This window comes from Equus przewalskii, chromosome 18 (assembly GCF_037783145.1).
Source record: "Equus przewalskii isolate Varuska chromosome 18, EquPr2, whole genome shotgun sequence".
Lineage (NCBI taxonomy): Eukaryota > Metazoa > Chordata > Mammalia > Perissodactyla > Equidae > Equus > Equus przewalskii.
The window spans coordinates 23,025,099-23,045,662 of record NC_091848.1 but is presented as its reverse complement, the minus strand read 5'-3'; the positions used below and the strand labels follow the sequence as shown (position 1 = coordinate 23,045,662).

The 20,564-nt window shown below is 37.8% G+C and overlaps 1 protein-coding gene and 1 long non-coding RNA gene across 20 annotated transcripts in view; one reads left to right on the top strand and one right to left on the bottom strand.

Annotated features, from left to right (window-relative positions):
* Nucleotides 1-17,426, bottom strand: part of ATP11B (ATPase phospholipid transporting 11B (putative)) — a 110,900-nt gene extending 93,474 nt beyond the window's left edge. For 8 of the 19 annotated variants that reach the window (XR_011529365.1, XR_011529361.1, XR_011529359.1 and 5 more), the window contains exon 1: nt 17,025-17,385. Coding sequence is in view for 4 of the 19 variants with exons in the window: in XM_070583215.1 (XP_070439316.1) it covers nt 17,025-17,051 (27 nt within the window). In the remaining 15 variants the exon portion in view is untranslated. Of the gene's footprint in view, nt 1-17,024 lie in introns of all 19 variants that reach the window. The other 11 variants (XR_011529363.1, XR_011529362.1, XM_070583220.1 and 8 more) reach the window with 5 other exon arrangements.
* Nucleotides 17,427-17,527: 101 nt separating this feature from the next.
* Nucleotides 17,528-20,564, top strand: part of LOC139077102 (uncharacterized) — a 33,765-nt gene continuing 30,728 nt past the window's right edge. The window contains exon 1 of the long non-coding RNA XR_011529356.1: nt 17,528-17,644. This is a non-coding gene — a long non-coding RNA (uncharacterized lncRNA). The remainder of the gene's footprint in view (nt 17,645-20,564) is intronic.

Below are 20,564 nucleotides of genomic sequence, written 5' to 3'. Positions count from 1 at the left end.
TTTAACATAACTAAAAAAAATCATCTTTAGAGTTCACAGTGATCCAAGTAAATCTGTGACTCTTAAAATTCTTATATGTGATCTATTTCCTCCATAATAGAAAGAAAAAGCTTCAAAACAGACACAAAAAACCCCAAACACAACAAAAAGGTGGCTATTACTAAAAAAAAAATAAAAACAGAAAACAATGAGTATTGGTGAGGATGTGGAGAAGTTGGAATCCTTGTGCACCGCTGGTGGAAATGTAAAGTGGTACAGCCACTGTGGATATAGTATGGTGACTCAACAAAGGAAACACAGAATGACCATGTGGTCCAGCAATTCCACCTCTGGGTATATACTTAGAAGTGAAAGCACAGACTCCAACAGATATTTGCACACCCATGTTCATGGCAGTATTATTCACAACAGCCAAAAGGTACAGGCAATCCAAGTGTTCACCGAGAGATGATGGATAAATACAATGTCGTACACACACACAACAGGATATTATTCAGCCTTAAAAAGGAAAGAAATTGTGACACATGCTACAACATGGATAAACCTTGAAGACACTATGTTAAGTGAAATAAGCTTGTCACAAAAGGACAAACATTGTATGATTCCTTTTATATAAGGACTAAGAGTAGTCAAATTCATAGTCTGCCAGGGCTTTAGTGAAGAGAGCTAGTGTTTAACGGGTACAGAGTTTCAGTCTGGGAAGATGAAAAAGTTCAGGAGATGGATGGCGGTGACAGCTGCACAACAATGTGAATGTACTTAACACCACCAAACTGTACACTTAAGAATGGTTAAAATGGTAAATTTTACGTTATGTATATTTTACCACAACTAAAAATAACAATTTCACCCATTTTGGACTTTACCATGGATTTTCTGGATTAGAAGAGTCCTATTTAGCCATAATTTAACCATGAGTAATAAATGCCTCATTTGCTAGACTGGTAATTATTATGTATGGAATTACATAGATGGAATCAAAGAGACATTTATGATAAAAATAAATGTGTGAGGTTTCAGTTCAGATCAAATTTAAAAGTCATAGGTCTGAGTAAGGAAGAATTTAAGGTTTCTATAACCAAGAACCCTAAATTTGATTTTTTTGCTCTGCCTATCCAGTTGAACATTGGCTGGATAAGGAGTGAAACTAGTAAATCGTGGAACTGTGGAATCCAGTTTGGAGATAGATGGATAAAAACAAATTTCTACCGAGGTTTCTCAAACATTTTCACAATCATAAACAATGGCAATGAAGACAGCTTCCTAGGTCCTCTTTAGTACATCAGAAGCAATGGTGTACAACTCTGAGACAGGCCAGAGACATGTAGTCAGTCAAAAAACAAATCTTCTACACAATAACAAAAACCAACAATCTGTACTTCCTACCAATCCCACTTTCCACAATCTAGACATTCTACCTTTCATCTTGCCATAAGAAACATTTTTCATGTTTCTCAAAATCCATAACACTTGTTCTTACACAGAATGAAAGTGTATGTTGTTCCTGTTATCAGATAGGTACAATGTAATACAAGCATTCATATTTAGCAAATCAACCCACCTAATACTATTACTGAAACAATATTGCTGAATGACCATGCACTTTGCTCTACAGGCTTTCCCAGTCACCCACTGTTTTCTGATTGGTTGCTTAAATGTGATTTCCTATTCTCATTGAGAGAACTGTATGTCACAGTCCTTTATTACAGCTAGGATACTATATATGCCTCAAAGTCAAAATTGCTTTTGGGGAACAAGCCCAAGGGAAGAAACGAAGATTTCTAGGGAAGATTTCAGAAATAAGGTTGGTACTGATTTTCACAATGATGGGAGGGGGGGTCTACTGGCATTTAGTGGGTGGGTAGATGAGTAGGTGGGGAAGAGAGAGTACACATTCTGTAATGCATTGTAGTCCTGCCAACAAAGAAATGTCCTGTGAACCAGACAACTTCCAAATGCCCTGCCTAATATTCATGTTGATAACAATCTCTTTAGAATAATATGAACCTCCTATTTAAATATAAATACACAATATTTTGTATGGATTTGTGAATGTTTCAGGAATGTAACTACCATGCAAATTGAAAGAAAATATTTTGCTTTGTCAGACTTTACAAAGAGTTGTTCACTATTTCAGAAAATTGCATCACCAATGGGAATGTCACTTGAATTTGAGTCACCAATACACTACACTTTCAGCATCTTCATTAGGAGCCATGCATTCACAATGATTACAGCATCTGATAATTCATTACATCTAGTGTGGTTATGATTGAGCATTTACATACTGAAATAGACTTAATATAAACGTTATTTTTCCTTCAAACAACAACTAGGGTTTTAATGTTGATTTTTTTAAAGAAGTTATTTCCATAGGCAGGTTACATATTTAAATTTTATTTCAGGATGAGAAAGAAAGGAGCATTTATAAAACATTTGTAAGAAATTGGGAACATTGGGTGCGAAAGGGTTGAAAAGCAACTATGTACTTAAATGGCCAAAATGTAAGTCATATTACAAGTATTCACTATCTTGAGTGTATAATAGAATCCCTCAAGCTAGAAGCTGCTGCTGATACCAGCAGCATTCAAATCATGAAACAATACAAGAATACAAGAAGTATTTCCAAGCACAGATTTAAACAGGTTAATATACTAGGTAAAAAATTTTAAACAATAACAACATAAAAAATACATTGGGGCCAGCCCAGTGGCATAGTGGTTAAGTTCACATGCTGTGCTTTGGAGACACAGGGTTGGCAGGTTTAGATCCCAGGCACAAACCTACACAGCACTCATCAAGCCACGCTGTGGCAGTGTCCCACATACAAAGCAGAGGAAGATTGGCACAGATGTTAGCTAAGGGCCAATCTTTCTCAAGTAAAAAAGAGGAAGATTGGCAATGGATATTAGCTCAGGGCCAATCTTCCTCACCAAAAAAAAAAAAATTTTTTTTTAAATTGAAATCAAAACCAGAGATACTGAGTGAATCCTTTTAGTTATTTAGATAAGAACTGAAACAAAAGGTAGAAAGAAGTAGGGAAGGATAAAAAGGAGAGAAGATACACAATTATTTTATTAATTTTATATGCTAGGAACCTGAGAAACATGCTTAAAAGAAAGTAAAACATGTCTATACAGCTCAAAAAAAAAAGGAATTAAAAAAAAGAATTCAGCAAATCCTAAACTATTGCTATGAAAATTTGAAAATTAAACTTTATGCACAGAAATGACTATTTAGCAACACTGGGTCAAATATTTCTGGAAATGTATTTAAAAAACACAGAAAAGAATATTTTAGTATATTTTCAGCAAGCAGTTCATTTTCCCTGCATAATGACTATTAAAGCATAATTGCTGATCTATAATTCTTGCCTTCTGGTATCTTCCTGCATGTAGAGAGTTTACTTTAGCAACCAATCAAAGAGAATGTACTGAGTACTTTCTATGTGCTTTGCAGTGTGCTAAGGACCACTGATGATAAAAAGAAATATATGACTTAGTCCCTGCCTACCTGCAGTTGATGAAACCTTAGTGATTCAGGCCTCCAGTACTTATATTAGATGTCATCTAATTTCCTCTTTCCCTCTCACATATTTAAGATCAAACTAGACTTATTTTCTGGTTTCAGTGTGAGACACCCTGCATGGATATCTAGTAAGCAACTGGATATGTTTATTTAGAGGTTGGGAAAGAGGGTTGGACTTGAGATTGGAACCCAGCAAGCATAATGCTGATGGTTAAAGTCAGAAATACGTATGAGACTGCCTATTAAGAGTATATAGAGGAAGAAGAGGATAGGGAAGAGAGAATTCTCAGGGCTATCATTTAAGACACATGTGAGAGAAAAGGACTACGCAAAGAAGAAAGACCATCAGAGAGGAGGGAAAACAAGAGTGGTGTGGCAGAAAACCAGGAAGAAAAAAGCACAAAAGGAATTATTTCATATGCTGCAGAGAAAGATGAGAACTGAAAAAAAGACGACTGAATTTAATAATTAGGAAACCATTGGTGGCTTTGGCAATACAGTTTGAATAAAGTTAAAAGGACTACAACAGACTGATGAATGTTGGCAGAGAGATGGATGGGGAAGTGGGGATAGTGGTTAAGTACTGAAAAGCTAAATCAAGTGAAAGATTTTTAGTGTAAGCAAATTATAAGCATATTTTTAGGTCTGAAATGAAGCATCTGGTAAAGAGGGAGAAAAATAAAGTTATGGGAAAGAAAAAATTACTGAAGGATCAAGGGGGGAAAAGAGAAAATGATCAAGAGCCAAGGTGTAAAGCATTAAATTTGGAAATAGATAGGATTTCTCCTTATTTGAAATGGAGATAATTTTTTTATTTGAACATGAAAAATGAAGAAAGCTGAAATGATATACTATCACATTTTCCATTTTGGTAATTCTAAATATCTTTGTGATGAGGTGATACAGTCATCACTTGAGCAAGTGAGTTCAGTTACTCAGTGTGTGTTTACAGACTTCTCTTCCTATGGCTTTCTGCATACACTCATACTCCTAATAGAAGCTCAGACTGCTGTCACAAATCACAACACCAGTTCTTTCCTTTGTGAATCAATTAAATCTAAAATTCACATTCACTTTTTTATTACTAATAGATATTTCTTGTACAACAAAACTAAGAAACTTATAGACTCTTCAATTACTAATGGTCATCATAATGACTTCTGATAACCAAAGGCATTGCGTTCTCACAGTTTTGGATGTCAGAGACCAGTAAAAAAAATTTTTAATTAGGAAACTGACAGAAGGTTGCCAACTTTTATTCCTCCAAGCAAGAATATTAACAAAAAACAAAGTAAGCAAAATAATCTAAGACTTAAAAGATAGTTCTTGAAAATCTGAAAAACCGTCACAGTCCAGAGGAAACTAAGAATGCATGATGACTAAATGTAATGTGTTATCTCAGATGGAATTTTGAACCAGAATAAGGATATCATTGAAAAACTAATAATATCTGAATAAAGTAAGGAGTTTAATAATAATGTATTAATATTAGTTCATCAGTGTAAAAATGTAGCATAGTAATGTAAGATGTTAACAATAGGAGAAACTGTGTGAGGGAAATGTATGGGAATTCTCTGTATTATCTTTGCAACTTTTCTGTAAATACAAAACTATTCTAAAATGAAAAGTTTATTTTTTAAAAGTTAAAAAAAGACCTCAAAAACAAGGACATCTATAAATTTAAGCAAAGACATACACACACACACGCATGCATGTTAGATTGACCTAGTTTTTTCTCATTTCTCACTGAAAACTTTACCTCAATCTACAGAAAACCTCCTCACTAGGGAATTCATAGTTTAGGAGATTATAAAGACTGTTAAAAGCATCTCTGATTGTTTAAGAACTTTTACTTTTACTATCTCATAATAAATTCCTAAGGGTTTTTTTTTAATTCTGCAAATACATGCTGGAAAAAAAAGTTGATCAACACTGGCAGCTTAAACACTGCATCAGTTTCCTTTAATGCTGCATATAGAGTTGGATCCACAAAGTCTGAAGGTCTCCTGCACATCTAAGTTAGAGGCCAGAACCTTTACAACATTTAAATTTCAATACAAAAACACAAAGTTAGAGAATGGCTTCCCTGTCTTTCACTAGTAAAGAATCAGGTCCACCCTCATATCTTTGATAGAGTTTTCAGAACTTGTATATTAAAGAGCATAGTGGAGAACTGAGATAAGCAAGAATATCTACATTCCCTTTGCAGTTCAAGAGATGCAAGAGTGAAGAGACAATCTTCTGGGTAACGTGGGATTAAGACCTAAACTGACTATACACTTCTCAAACTTTATCTGCCAATTACACTCATTGCAAAAGACTCTACAAAGCAAATTTTAGAACACTAATATGTAACACAAGTATTTATTGAGAAAAATGTGCTTGATACTATGCTAGGCAATGTACCAAATTTAAGTAAAAATATTTGACTATTCTGAAATATCAAGCTACTTACTATGCCATTTGTTATCTTATAATTAATTTTTAAAAATTCAATTTATAAATACTATGAGCACTGACTATATGCTAGGATATATGCTTGGTACTGTGGAAATACCAAAATGAGATGTCAGGGGCCCTGCTCTGAACAAACCTTGATTTTTTAAAAATAAGGCCTCTTAATAAGCAGAAAAAGTGAAAAAAATATCAAGTAAAATTTTGACTGAAATAGCAGTAAGTCATTAAATGACTTTTTTCCCTATAGAAAATTATCAAATACATTCTTGTGAATAAAGAGTTAAAAGTATAGCATAATTCCATTACGGAGGCAATAAAAGTTATTAATAAAAATGGACAACTATCCTATCTCTTTTCAGCATTTTCATTTTCTGTTTCCACATCATAAACTTCAAACTAATTTTTGGGCTCCTAAGGTTCAAAATGAAAAATAAGAAATTAATAACTTTGAAAAACTTTCAAAAAAATTTGCCATGCTGCTAGGTTGATTTAAACATATTGCATTTTACATTAGATAACATTTTCAAAAGGAGACATATAGTCATGCATCACTTAATGACAGGGATACATTCTGAGAAATGTTCTGAGAAACATGTCGTCAGGTGATTTCACCATTGTGCAAATGTCATAGGGTGTACTTACACAATCCTAGGTGGCATGGCCTACTACACACCAAGGCTATATGGTACCAATCTTACGGGACCAAGATCGTATATGCAGCAGTCTGTTGGTGGCCGAAACATTGTTATGTGGCGCACGACTATACATTAAGGTACAAGCAAGGCCTAATGTCTTCTGGTATCTAAAATATGTCAAGTTGAGAATAGCTATGGCTGATTATCTACAGGAACTCTAGATCACTTCTCTCCATTTCCTCTATAAACTTGTCACTCCCATCTCCAGAGTACTACTGCTGCTAGAAATGTCTTCCCCTAACCCACTCTCTAGTCTTGCGTCTCTCTTGGGCAGATTTTAGATGGCAGGATGGGGAAAGAGAGATATGGGGAAAACTGCTGTTACTGCTCATTTTCTTCCACTCTGCTAAACTCCCTGGAAAAATTCTCTGGGTTCCAGTCCTGCCTCTGGCACTAATTAGTTACTGACCTTGGAAAAGTCCATACTTTGAACACTTCCCTTGACTTAACAGAAGCAAAATTGGATAAAATCTTTTTTCTTTAACTAAGAAGACTGAGCTAGGCTTAAAATAAGATGATATTTCTGTAATCACGGGCTGACCTTTTGGGACTCTGAGTCTGGAAACAGGCAGCCTAAAGTTCAACTCTTACAGCATGATAAAGATTAACAGCACTCCCATTGTACCTGGGTCCTAGCATCAGGTTCAATTGACAGGAGGCTGAAAAAAGTTGTATACTTTTAAATATGTATAAAACCTCCAAAGACAGAATAATATCTATGTTTTTTTAAAAAAAGAAGAAAATATTATGAGACAAATCAGGTAGATATGCATCAAGAATAGATGGAAATGAAAGAGGTTCCATAATAAATTCTGAAAATGAAAAAGAGTCCATTTAAATTAAAAATTCAGAAGATAGGATGAACTCTAGATTGGACACAGGTGAGAGAACTAGCGAACTGGAAGCTGGAACTAAGGAATTCACAGTGAAGTAGCCCAGAGAGAAAATAGATGGGAAATATGAAAAAGAAGTGAAGAGCTATGGTGGACCGATTAATGTCAAACAAGTTCTGGAGTAAGAAAATTAAAGGCTAAGAAGCAATTTTTAAAAGAAAAAATGGCCGAAAATTGTGTGAAGTATAGAAATAAGAGCCTTCAGATTGAAAGCACACACAAGTACACAGCAGAAAAAAACCAAAAATAATATGAAAAAATTTTATGGATACAGCATAGTAAAATTGTGAAATATCAAGGACAAAGAGATAATCTTAAAAACAATGTGAAAGAGATTATCAACAAAGTAATGACAATTAGATTAAAAACATATTTTACAGCAGCAATAATAAATGTCAGAAAGCAACGGAATAAGTAGTAGTTTCAATATGTTGAGCAAAATTAACCATTGATCTGGAATTCTGTATCTACCTAAATTAGTATTAAATAGAAATTATGAAATAAAGTCATCTTAAGACATAAAAACTAAGAGAGTTTACCACCCATAAACTCTTGCTTAAAAATAACTAAGGGACGCATTTCAGCAAGAATAAAAGTAAATCCAAAGGGAAGAGGTAGTATGCAAGAAACAATAGTGAGTAAAAGAAATCACTAAATCCTTGTAGGAAATTAAAATGAGTAATTATTTAAAAGTTACAAAATGTTTTGAGTTTAAAAAGAAGGAGAACTAAAAAATGCATTATAGGAGAAAATATCTGCAAATCACATATCTGATAAGGGTCTTATATCCAGGACATACAAAGAACTCTTACAACTCAATTAAAAAAAATTTTTTTTAACAGGCAGAAAGATCTGAATAGGCATTTCTCTAAGAAAGATACATAAACAGCTAATAGGAACATAAGAAGATGTGTGAAATCATTAGTCACTAGAGAAACGTAAATCAAAACCACAATAAGATACAATTTACCTACACTATGATGGCTATAATAAAAAAGACAGACAAAAACAAGTGTTGGCAGGGATACAAAGACACTGGAACGCTCATACATTGCCGGTGGGAATGTAAAATGGTACAGCCATTTTGGAAAACAGTTTGGCAATTCCCCACAAAGCTAAAAATAGAGTTACCATTTGACCCAGTAATTCCATTCCTTAGATATATAGCCGAGACAAAAATATATATCCACACAAAAACTTGCACATAGGCAGCATTATTTCTAATAGCCAGAAAGGTGGAAATAAACTAAATTTCACATTAATTGATGAATGGATAAATAAAATGTAGTATATCCATACAATGGAATATTATTTGGCAATAAAAAGAAATTAAGTACTGATACACGTTACGACATGGATGAATCTTGAAAACATTATGCTAGGTGAAAAATACCTAGTCACAAAATACCACATATTGTGCAACGCCATTTATGTGAAATGTCCAGAGTAGGCAAATCTATAGAGACAGAAAGTAGATTAGTGATCGACTAGAGCTGGGGGCTAGAGGTTTAGGGAAATGGAGAGTGAGAGTTAATGGGTAGCAAGTCTCTTTTAGGGAGCATAAAAATGTTCTAAAATTAGAGTGTGGTGATGGCTACACAATTCTATGAATATATCAAAAAATTGAACTGTATACTTTAGAGGGGTAAATTGTATGGTACGTGAGTTAAATCTCAATAAAGCTGATAAAAGAAAGAAAGGTAGAACTAAAGTATAATGTAATAGTAATGTGGAAGGTGAGAGGTGGAATTTTGGGGCTAAAATCTTCTAAATCACTATATTATTTGTAGGCGGATAGAGAAACAGGCATAGCTAGAAAATAAATAAAGGATGAAAATACAATCCATAGCTTTTACATTATCAAACGGAAAAATATGAATAGAAGAAATGTAACAAATTCAATGTAAAGCCAATCTAAATCCTAGAAAGATTTTCCACAGAATTAGACAGTGATTATAAATAGCATATGGAAGAGTAAAGATCCAACGCAAGTCTGCAAAAAAAGAAAAAGGACTAGGGGTTCTGCCTGGCCAGATATCAAGACATCATAAAAATACTGTAATTAAGATAGTGCATTATTGGTACACCAATAGGTAACAGACAAATGAAACAGAATAGAGAACCTAGAAAGAGAACAAGATACGTGACAGAGAATGCTGGTATATGACACAGAAGGCAAACAACACAGATTAGTGGGGAAAAGACAGCCCATTCAATAAACAGCAGTAGGTCAAATAACTTTCCATAGGGGATAAAACAATTCCCTACTTTATTCCATATAAAAAAATCAATTCCAGATATATTAAAGAGCTAAATGTTGAAAGACTAAATTTTAAGACAATTTGAAGAAAACATTAGAAAAATAGTCTTATGATCCTGGTATATGAAAGGAATTGTTAAACAAATAATAAAAGGCAGAAATCATTTGCCTAATAAATTTACCTACCAATAAATTTAAAATTTCTGTATCAAAAAGACACCATCAACAAAGTTAATTATAAGGGACAGACTGGAAGAAGATACCTATAATATATACAACAAAAAATTAGCATTCAGACCACAGAAGAAACTAATAAGGAAAAGACAAACTACCCAATAGAAAAATGAGTAAACTATTCATATGAATGAAATACAGGACATCTGAATCTCACTAGCAATCAGGAAAATGCAAATGTGGACAAAATGAAATACAATTCACACCCACCCAATGGGTAAGTTTTTTCAAGTCTGACAGTACAAAGTGTTGACCAAGATGTAGGGAAAGGGGAACTCTTGTGTTTCGGAAAATAATTTGGCAATATCTAGTAACAGTTATAATGCGCACACCCCATGACCCAGCAGTTACACTTCTAAGTATTCCCATTAAATAAGAACGGTCACTGAAACATTTTTTGTAATAGGAAAAAAATGATCACAATCTAAATGTCCATTAGGGAAGAGTAGACTCCTAGAAGAGTGGCTAGGGCAGGGGTTGGTTCATCTGCTTGTTCCAGAGCCTAGCAAAGTGCTATCACAAAGTAGGTGTTCTGAAAATGTTTGGGTCAATGAAAAAATAAATGAGAAAGAAATGGTGTCACCTAAGAGTGGATAAAGAATTGGGAAACAGCTTTTGTTATATGGAGAAGTAAAATAAAATAGACAAAAATCCCTGCAATCATGAGACAAATGAGACAAGTAAATTATAGAGTATAAATAGTGATAAATGCTAAGAGAAATAAAAAGCAGGGAAGGGGGATAAGGAACTATTGGGGTGGGTTACAATTTTATATTTAATATCCAGAAAAGGCTTCACTGATAAGGTAAACATTAATAAAGACTTGAAGGGAGTGAAGGAGCTAGCAAATAGCTCGAAGAATATTCCAGGCAGAGGTAGCAGCCAAGGCAAAGAACCTGAGACTCAAGTATGCCTGACACTTCTGATGAATTGCAAGGTGGCCAGTGTGGAGAAAGCAGAGTGAAGCATGATGGGAGATGAGAAGTGGTTTGAGGAGGACGGATACAGATCAAGCAGACTTTGGTTTTCACTCTGAGCAAGAAGCCAGCTCTTTAGGTGGTCTTAAACGTAGGAATCACTTTGGCTCCCATGCTGAAAACAGACTTCAGGGATAGAAGGGATATTTAAAGACAAATGGCAATCAGAAGGCTCTTTGGAGCATCTGGGTAAGGTCCGTACTTCAGTGCTGCTGGGATACTTGGGATTCCTCACATGCTTGCCCACCCTAACCAAATGAAAAAGTGGGTATTTAAGAATATGTCTGAACATAGAGATAAAAGAAGCCAATATTCAAAGCTCTAGGTTCTTAAACATTAATTCCTGAGGTTAAAACTTATTTAGCCACACCAAAATACTACCACCATAGGCCTATGCTTCCTTTTCCTACTCATTCATTCCTTGAGAGGCAAGGCAAAGAATGCAGGCACTTCAAAACTGATGCTGAAATAAATCTGATAATCATTTATTCAACCAACATTTGGCGGGTAAGTACCTACAAGGGGCAGTTGCTGTCTTGAGTGGAAAGAAAATAAGGATGAACAAGATATGGTCCCTGCCCTAAGATATTTAGATATTTATAGTCTAGTCTAGTGAGTGAGATATCTAGACTCAGATAATGTGCTATCTAGAAACACGAGCTCATTTTTAATGTTATACAGCAGCACTAACAGAAATATAACATGAGCCACAAATGCAAGCCACATATATAATTTTAAAATTTCTAGTAACATTTTTTAGAAGTAAAAAGAAACAGGTAAAATAAATTATAATAATGTATTTTACTTTACCCAATATATCCAAAATATTATTTCAACATGTAACCAATATAAAAAAATTGATATATTTTACATTCTGTTTTTTATGCTGTTTTTGAAACCCTGTATTTTATACTTAAGAATATCTCAATTCAAACTAGCCACATTTCAAGTATACTGCACAGCACAGTTATGCAGAATAGACCTATTTTTTAGTAAACTGAAAAAATTTGACAGTTACAAGTACAGGACAAAGTAAAATAGCAGAGGGAGGCTTGAACATGTTGACAGGCTAAAGGAAAAGAATGAGAGAGTAAACGTATTACAGATAATTGATGGGGAGTGTGGACAGCAGGTGAAAGAAGAGGATTAAGAGCACAAGTGGACTCATTAGCTTGGAAAAGAGCATGATCACATCTTCCTTTGTGACAGGTGGAAAGGGAAGAAGTACAGACATAAGCAAGCTTGGTGAGTGTGAGTGCTGAGAGAACAGAAAGTTGAGAGTTTCGGTTAAGAGTTTCCCCATTTTTCTCAGTGAATCAGAAGACAATATTATCAGCCCTTCCACCATTGCCAATACAAATCTGAAGGGATTACATTTATGGAACAATTTAAGAAACAGCATTTTAATATGACAACACTAAGTTGTACTTTTATAAAATTACAGTAATTTTCTAGCTTTCTTCTGGACTGGTCAATCTTGAATTCTGTCACCTTATCTCTAAACACAGAAGCAATAGTGCGGATTCACTCTTCCTTTCCTGATCCATTCAATTATTCAGAAAAGGTACCCCATGTCTACTCTATGTCAAGTACTATGTGAGACACTGAGCATAGAGATGAAAAAGGCCCTCAATGACCTACATTTGTATCCTCACTATTTAGCATATTATAACATCTGAATATAGTAAGTGCTTTAAAAAAACACAGTATTACATTGCCCTGTAAAGAAATATTACATGGCGTAGTGGTTAAGTTTGGCACATTCCACTTTGATGGCCTAGGTTCACAGGTTTGGATCCTGGGAGTGGACCTAAACAAATCATCAGCCATGCTGTGGCAGCAACCCACATACAAAATAGAGGAAGACTGGCACGGATGTTAGCTCCGAGCGAATCTTCCTCAAGCAAAAAGAAGACTGGCAACAGATGTTAGCTGAGGGCAAATCTTAAAAAAAAAAAAAGAAAAAATATTACATGTCAACTAAAACATGTATGACAAAGACTTTCATTTAAAATTTTAAAGTAGTGCTGTCCAATAAAACCTTCTGTGATAATGAAAATGTTCTACTCTGAACTGTCCAATATGGTAGCTAATAGTCATATGAATTTTTAATTTAATTAGAATTTTAATTTTAATAGCCAGTGTGGTTAACGGCTACCATACAAATCTAAATATTAAATTACAGTGCATAGCTAATGGCATTTCCACTATTATAATCACAGTGCTTCCCCTCTAATGGGTTAATACACATAATATGCTGCTAGAAATGAGCACACCATGAATAATAATTGTACCAGAAATACATCATAAGAAAATTTTCTTAGCATAAAATAACTTTAGCATTGTGAGCCAAAACAGAAAGAGTAAAAGAAAAAGAAAAAGGAAAGGATATTCCAATCTGTTCCTTTCATTCACTTCCCTAAGGCAAAACATCAATCTTCTGACCACCTCTTTTTTTTCCTGATTGTGTCAAGTAGCGAAAATACTTTGTGGAGATAAGGAATCAAACATTTTTTTTTTAATTTGAAAGAAATGACTAAGAGCACAGGAGTTGTTTCTGTAACAAAATGACAATAAACTTTTTTGGGGGAAGACAACACAAGTTGTTGAAAATCAGGATTCATATAATGAATAAAGTGTGTTTATAGCTCCAAAGAAACTTGTCCTTGTGATTTGCTTATCAATGTCCCAAAATAACCCCCATTTATCTGAATTTTAAAAATAAACCTATTGCTAAAAGACATGGTGACTCAATTCATTGAGCAAATGGAACTATAATCTAACTGAGACTTTGAGTTGCATAATTCCTGATGTAGTAAGTAGAATAGCTGTTTATGACTGAGATAGTAAAAGATACTATTATTACTCTTTGTATCCACTATGCTTAATGTATAACATAATTGACTGTACAAACTTAATCTATAGGCAAAGGTGTCAGACAAAGGTGCATTTTATCTCCAGCTGTTTAATCTGCATGCAGAACATATCACACAAAAACTGGGCTAGACTCAGACGAAGGAGTGGTGAAAATTCATGGAAGAAATATCAACAATCTAAGATATGCAGATGACATCATCTTACTGGAAGAAAGCAGCAGTTACTTGAATTGACTTGAAGTGACTTCTGACGAAAGTAAAAGAAGAAGGTGCTGGGCCAGCCCTGACGGTCTAGTGGTTAAAAGTTCGCCATGCTCCGCTTCAGTGGCCTGGGTTCGGTTCCCAGGCATGGAACCATACTACTCGTCTGTCAGTAGCCAAGCTGTGACAGCAGCTCACACAGAAGAACTAGGACTTACAACTAGAATATACAGCTATGTACTGGGGCTATGGGGAGGAAAAACAAAAGAGAGAGACGCAGATTGGTAACAGATGTTAGCTCAGGGTGAATCTTTCCCAGCAAAAAAAAAAAAAAAGTTTAAGATGCTTGATTTTAAAATAAGAAGAAAGTGCCAAAGCAGGACTGCATTTCAACATCAAGAAGACAAAAATCATGACTACAGAAGAACTACACGACTTTAATGAAGGCATTGAAATTGTTAAATATTTTCTCTACCTTGGTTCAGTCACCAATTTAAATGGAGACCGCAGCCAACAAATCAAGAAAAGACTGAGACTTGGAAGGGCAGCAATGAAAGAATTGGGAAAGATGAAATGTAAGAAAGTATCATTAGAGACTTAGGCCAAGATTATCCACACCCTCATATTCCCAATTACCATGCAGAGGTGCAAAAGTTAGACAGAGAAGAAGATTGACAGGAAAAAAAATGGATTCATTTGAAATACAGTGTTGGAGGAGAGCTCTACGGATGCCCTGGACCGCCAGAAAGACGAACAAGTGAGTCCTAGAGCAAATTAAGCCTGAACTATCGCTGGAGGCAAAAAGAGTAAAGCTGAGGCTGTCCTACTTTGGGCACATCATGGAAAGGCAGGATTCTTTGGAGGCAACAACAATGACAGGAAACGTAGAAGGCAGCAGGAAAAGAGGAAACCAAATATGAGATGGATTGATTCCATAAAGGAAGGCATAGGCATGAGTCTACAGGAGCTGAGCAGGACTGTCAGGACAGGACATAGTTGACATCACTCATTCACTGGGTCGCCAGGAGTCAGAGCTGATTTGACTGCACAGCTGACTTGACAGCACATAAAAACAACCTTAATCAGACATACAAAGTCCTACACTGGCACAGGTCTAATTATATACTCAGAAGATCTGATAACTTAAAAGTAAAACCAGTAAGGTGAGCAACTAAATGTCCGAGAAAGCATTTTTGATGCCCAGCCACTCTGTTCAACTTGTTAACCACCATATAAGGCAGCTGTCACGTAAATTAACCACACAACTTCCTGCCCTTCCTTTTAGTTGCATCGTTTGAAGCCATTTTACAAAACATCACCAGACAGTCTGTCTTGAAGATGAGAGTGGTTATACAACCAGGATTTCATTCAGGTTAACAAAAATACCTAACACTGAGAAGCAGTGTCTTAATCTACTAGGAAAGGGTTTAAGAGAACCACTTCAGAATGATCTTCCTACCACACAGAAACACCATCAGGTAAATAAGCCTTCCACACATGAAGACTGGCAAACCTAAAGCATGAGATCAGATCTGTAATAATTAACTTTCAGAGTTAAGTTACTGTGCTACGCCTTATTGCAACAAAGCCAAAGTGTCACAACAATATGGTATTATGACATCATTAGCTTGGTTTCTTAATAAGGGATTTTTCTGGGATATCTGAATTGACAATTAGCTAAAAATAGAGAGCCAACACTTGTTGGAGGGAGTGGCAGGCCTTTCTAGTTTTATTTATATATTTTTTTGAGAATGATGCCCACTGCAAAATGAATTAACAGAAGGCTGGCTCTGAAACAGCATACCTCTTAGTCAACATCAAAATGCTGTTCTAGAGCAAGGAAAAAGAGGGGTCAATGCTTTAATGTCACAAAAATCTTCCAGTCCCACAAAAATCGTTTTTGCTCCACTGCCCTTTTGAATTAGTAAATGAAAACACAGAACTGTAGAAACATTTAATTAACGCCATTTAGAAATTAAGCAGCAACCAGTTAACAGACCTCATCATGGAGATAAGGACAGGCTTATCCAGCCAGGAGCAATTTCTGTCCTAATTGTTATTGTCACCTTCCTCACTGCTGCATTTATTTTCTGGGCTGTAGTTGCCAGGAAGCAGGAAAGATTTTTCTCTCTGAATTAATTCTGAGAAAGGTGGCGCTTTTTAATTTGCCTTCAATCACCCTTTTCTAAGATTTTTCTTTCTTCAGATGTTCCAGTAAAACTGAAAAGTTAACCATCGATTCCAAATCTGTCTCGTTCAAACAGCCTTGAGGGGGATGGAAAAAATTAAAGTTCGCATTCCAAAAGTTTTACTCGGGGTGGGGTGAGGACACGACAGGAAGGGAAACAGTCCTTCACAATCGCACATCTCTTTTCCGAAACTAGACCGGCTGGTGGAATATTCTTTCTTTCCCCCACCGAGGCCTCGGGTGAAATTTCCTTCGCTGAAAGTGGTTAGACTAAAAAAAGTCCCCTCCTCCTCGATAATCCACACGATACCGAATCGTGACACCCTAAGTGAAAACAGTGGCGCCAGGGGGCTGCAGGAGAGTCCCCCCCCCCCCCCCGCCCGCCTTCACTCAGACGTGGCCCGAATTGTTAGAGGCAGAAAGCACAAGCTGCTTTTCTCTGCCGGAGACCTACTCTCTCTCCGGTCCCTCGCCCCGCGACCTCACGGGGGACCCCGGCCGCGGCGAACAGGAGGGAGGAACAGAGGAGCGCGGGCACGAAGCGGCCGCCCCGCGCCGGCCTCGGCGGCCCGGGCTCGGAGGCGAGACGCGTGCCGGCTGCGCGGGCTCCGCCGGCTCCGGGTCCCGCGCCCGCGTCTGCCGCGGCCTAGCCCGGGCCTAGCCCAGGGCCGCGCGGGAGAGGGCGTCCTGGAGGCGGAGGGGCCGAGGCACCTACCAGCTGCCGCCGGATCCAGCACCACATGCCCCGGCCGTCGCCGTCCCGGACCCGCGGGACGCGGGAGCCGAGGGGCCGCAGGTGGAAGCCGCCGAGCCAGAGGGGGAAGCGGGAGATCCCCTCTGGCTAAAGTTCCGCTCGCCGCCGCCGCCGCCACCTCACTCCCCGCGCCGGGTCCCCATCGCGCCGCGGCGGCCCCGAGCTCCTACAGGCGCAGCCTCGACGCCGCCCCCGCCCGGCACTGCTGAGTCTGCCGCCGCGCCGCAGCCACCTTCATTATTGACCGTTGTCACCCGAAGCACCGCCAAAACCCCGCCCCCGCCCCGCCCCGCCCACCCCGGCCCCCCAGTCCCCTAGCCCCACCCGCCCCCGCCCCCTGCGCCTCGGGCCGCCTCCGGACGTGACGTCACGGGCCACGCAGACGCTGAGATCAGCCGTGTGGGCGGGGCCGGCGGCCAGTGTGGAATGCTCCGTGGTTCTCGATCGTGGGTTGGCTTCTCTGCCCCTTCCCTCCCCCTCCCCCTCCCCCGTTCCAAGGGTAGGAGTAAGCCGCGTTTGTGTGTCTGTCTGCGGAGTCTGTAACTTCTGGCCGACTCCTCTGTTTCTCCCTCCTGTTGCAGGTCTGTCTCTGGCTCTCTGCCTCTTTTGGTCCCCCGGTCCCCCAGCACGCACACGCACATTCTGGAGGGTGGTGACTGAAGGTTTATCCACAGAGGTCTCCAGTTTTGGTTCAATTAAATTGCCGAAGCCTTTGTCTCAACGCATAACGCAGCCTTTTAGCAAACGACTGAGCTGGGGCTACGGCAATTTTGTTCACTCCCTTTAAGTAATTTTGAAAAGGGTTGCCACTCTCTTATGCCTGGTCCAGTGTGGACCAGTGCTTCCGGGAGACCGGACGAGACCCTGTGTTTTATGGTGCTAAATTGAACAGGTTAGGAGGAAAAATACTTTCTATTGAAAGGTAGTTGTTTACTGTTAACTGCCAGACTCTTGCAGTCAAAAACACCTTACAAGTAGCAAGACTTAGGTAAGATAAGGATGTGGATAAATAAAGATAAGAAGGACTATAAAAGCAACTGGAACGAGCCTTTTACTTGAAAGGCTGACATGAAGCGCCGGGTCTCGGTTTGTTCAAAAGCAGCCCCAGAGATATCTTGAGTTTTATGTATATGCATTGTGTGGAATGTTTTTGCTGAATTAAAGCATACTTCACCATTCAAAACACAAGAGTTTGTGTTTTTAAAAATACATTAAGCGAAGACAAATCTAAATGAGATTAGCTTGACGAGGCAAGTTATTGCATATATATATATATACAGTCTTTTAGTTTCAGTAGATATTCGTCATTATATAATGATTATCCAATACCATAAATAGAGCCTTTCCTGAGGGATATTTATGATCAATAAAACCAGCAGTAGAATTTTATATTATAAATGGTCGAACTGCAAAAAAATTAGGTAGATATTTAAAGAGAAAAAGTGATCTTACTTTTGTTCTTGTGACTGAACCTTGCTTTATGACCCTAAAAGAATGTTTGAGATACGTTTACTTGTTATAGTGATAAAACCTTACCACCGTTCATGGAGCACCTGTGTGTCCCAGGCCCTGTATTAAGCTCTTTACTTGCTTGGTCTAATTTAACCCCCCATCAATCCTTGGAAGCAGATATTACTATCCCATTGAATGGATGCAGAAATGGAGGCTCAGGTTAAGTGCCTGGGTCAGGTTAAGCAACTTGGCAAAGCTGGGATTCTGATTCTGGATGGTCAAGCAACAAAGCTCAGGCTCTTAAGATATGTAAAGAAACAAAAATATGACCACAACTACTTTTATTCATCTGCAAGTGGTCTGATTAAAGTTAAGCCTGGAAATATTTATTTATATGCCACTAAAGTTTGTCAAGACAACATAAGAAATAGAAATCTAGAGGACATATGGTGCATTATTTAACCATGTCCCACATTTCAAAAGGTAGAAGTGGGAGGTGGAGTGATCCTAAATGCTGTGGTGGAATATTGTAAGAAGTGATCTCAAGAAAACTGTGAAGATCATAATTATAGCTCACACTGTCAGGAACAGAATGAGCACTCGAAGCAGTGTTTTGTGCTAAGTATTTTTCAAGAGCAGTGTTATACACCTCGGATTAATCCAAGGAGCATAAAATACTTTTATACTGTAGAGTATAACCCTTTAGTGGTGACGAAATCAATTTAGTGTGTCATGATCAGTATTTTAATAAACAGAATAGAAAACATTAGAATATATTGCACAGTGTAAAGTAATATGTATTGTTTTGTGACTCTTGTTTTGCACAGTATTGGGAGAGTTTCTGGCTAGTCACAAGAGTTCACGGGAAATGGGCAATCCCTGGAATTTTCTGAACAAGGAAATGGCAGGATGAAATCAGAGTATTATCCCATAGACATTGTATATGGTAGGTTGGAGAGAGAAGAAAGGTCAGATAGGAAATTCCTGCTAGTGTGAAGTATTGAGTTCGAAAGTGCTGGACTGGTGAAGAGCCGGAAGTAAAGCATGTTAGACTGCTCTGGTAACAGATAAGGAAACCTGAAACATAGGCCATTCCATGTGAGGTGACAGACCTTCCAAGAGAGTAAGTTTACCAGCATCACTTAATGGCCACTGAATTAATAGTAAATATGGTTCTTTTTATTGCGTAAACTTGTTAATATAATTCTCTGCTAGTTATACTTGTGAGATGTGTTCGTTCCCAGGAAAAAAACATCTCCTGGTTAGGTGTAGTAGAGGTTCTTAGGTATAACAAAGACAAAGCAAAGAGGGATATTTTTCTTGATCAGAACATCTTGGACAATCAATAGAAAGCACAGACTGTGAACTGGTTAAGGTCAGGATTCCTGGCTCATTCATTTTAGTACCCATAGTGTCCAAAGGGTACTTAATAAATGTTTGTTAAGTGAATTAATAAGTTAATGTCAGTGACTGAGTGGTTAGGGAAAAATTATCTAGTTCAGAAATATCAAAGTGATATAAAGCAAAGCATGCTAAATGATTTCAGTAGGTCCTAAGCTGTGCTGTAAGACCAGTGGTCACCATCCTTTAGACTCTATAGTGTGTCTCTCAGAACTCTTCAAGGGTCAGTCTGTTTGGAGGACACTGAGCTTTGCCAATCTGTTGCCTTAATTATTTCTATAGTGATGGAGCCATCAGATGGCCTTAGAATCTGCTCTATCTCATTTTTTGTTTTTTATGTTATTTTTTGTAGGGGGGAGGAGATTGTCCCTGAGCTAACACCTGTTGGCAATCTTCTTCTTTTTGCTTGAGGAAGATTGTCCCTGAGCTAACATCTGTGTCAATCTTCCTCTATTTTGCATGTGGGATGCCGCCACAGCATGGCTTGACAAGCGATGTGTAGGTCTGCACCTGGGCTTCCGAACCTGCAAACCCTGGGCCAGTGAAGTGGAGCACACGAACCTAACCACTACGCCATCAGGCCAGCCCCTCTTTTTTTTTGGAGAGAAAGATTCACCCTGAGCTAACATCTGTTGGCAATCCTCCTCT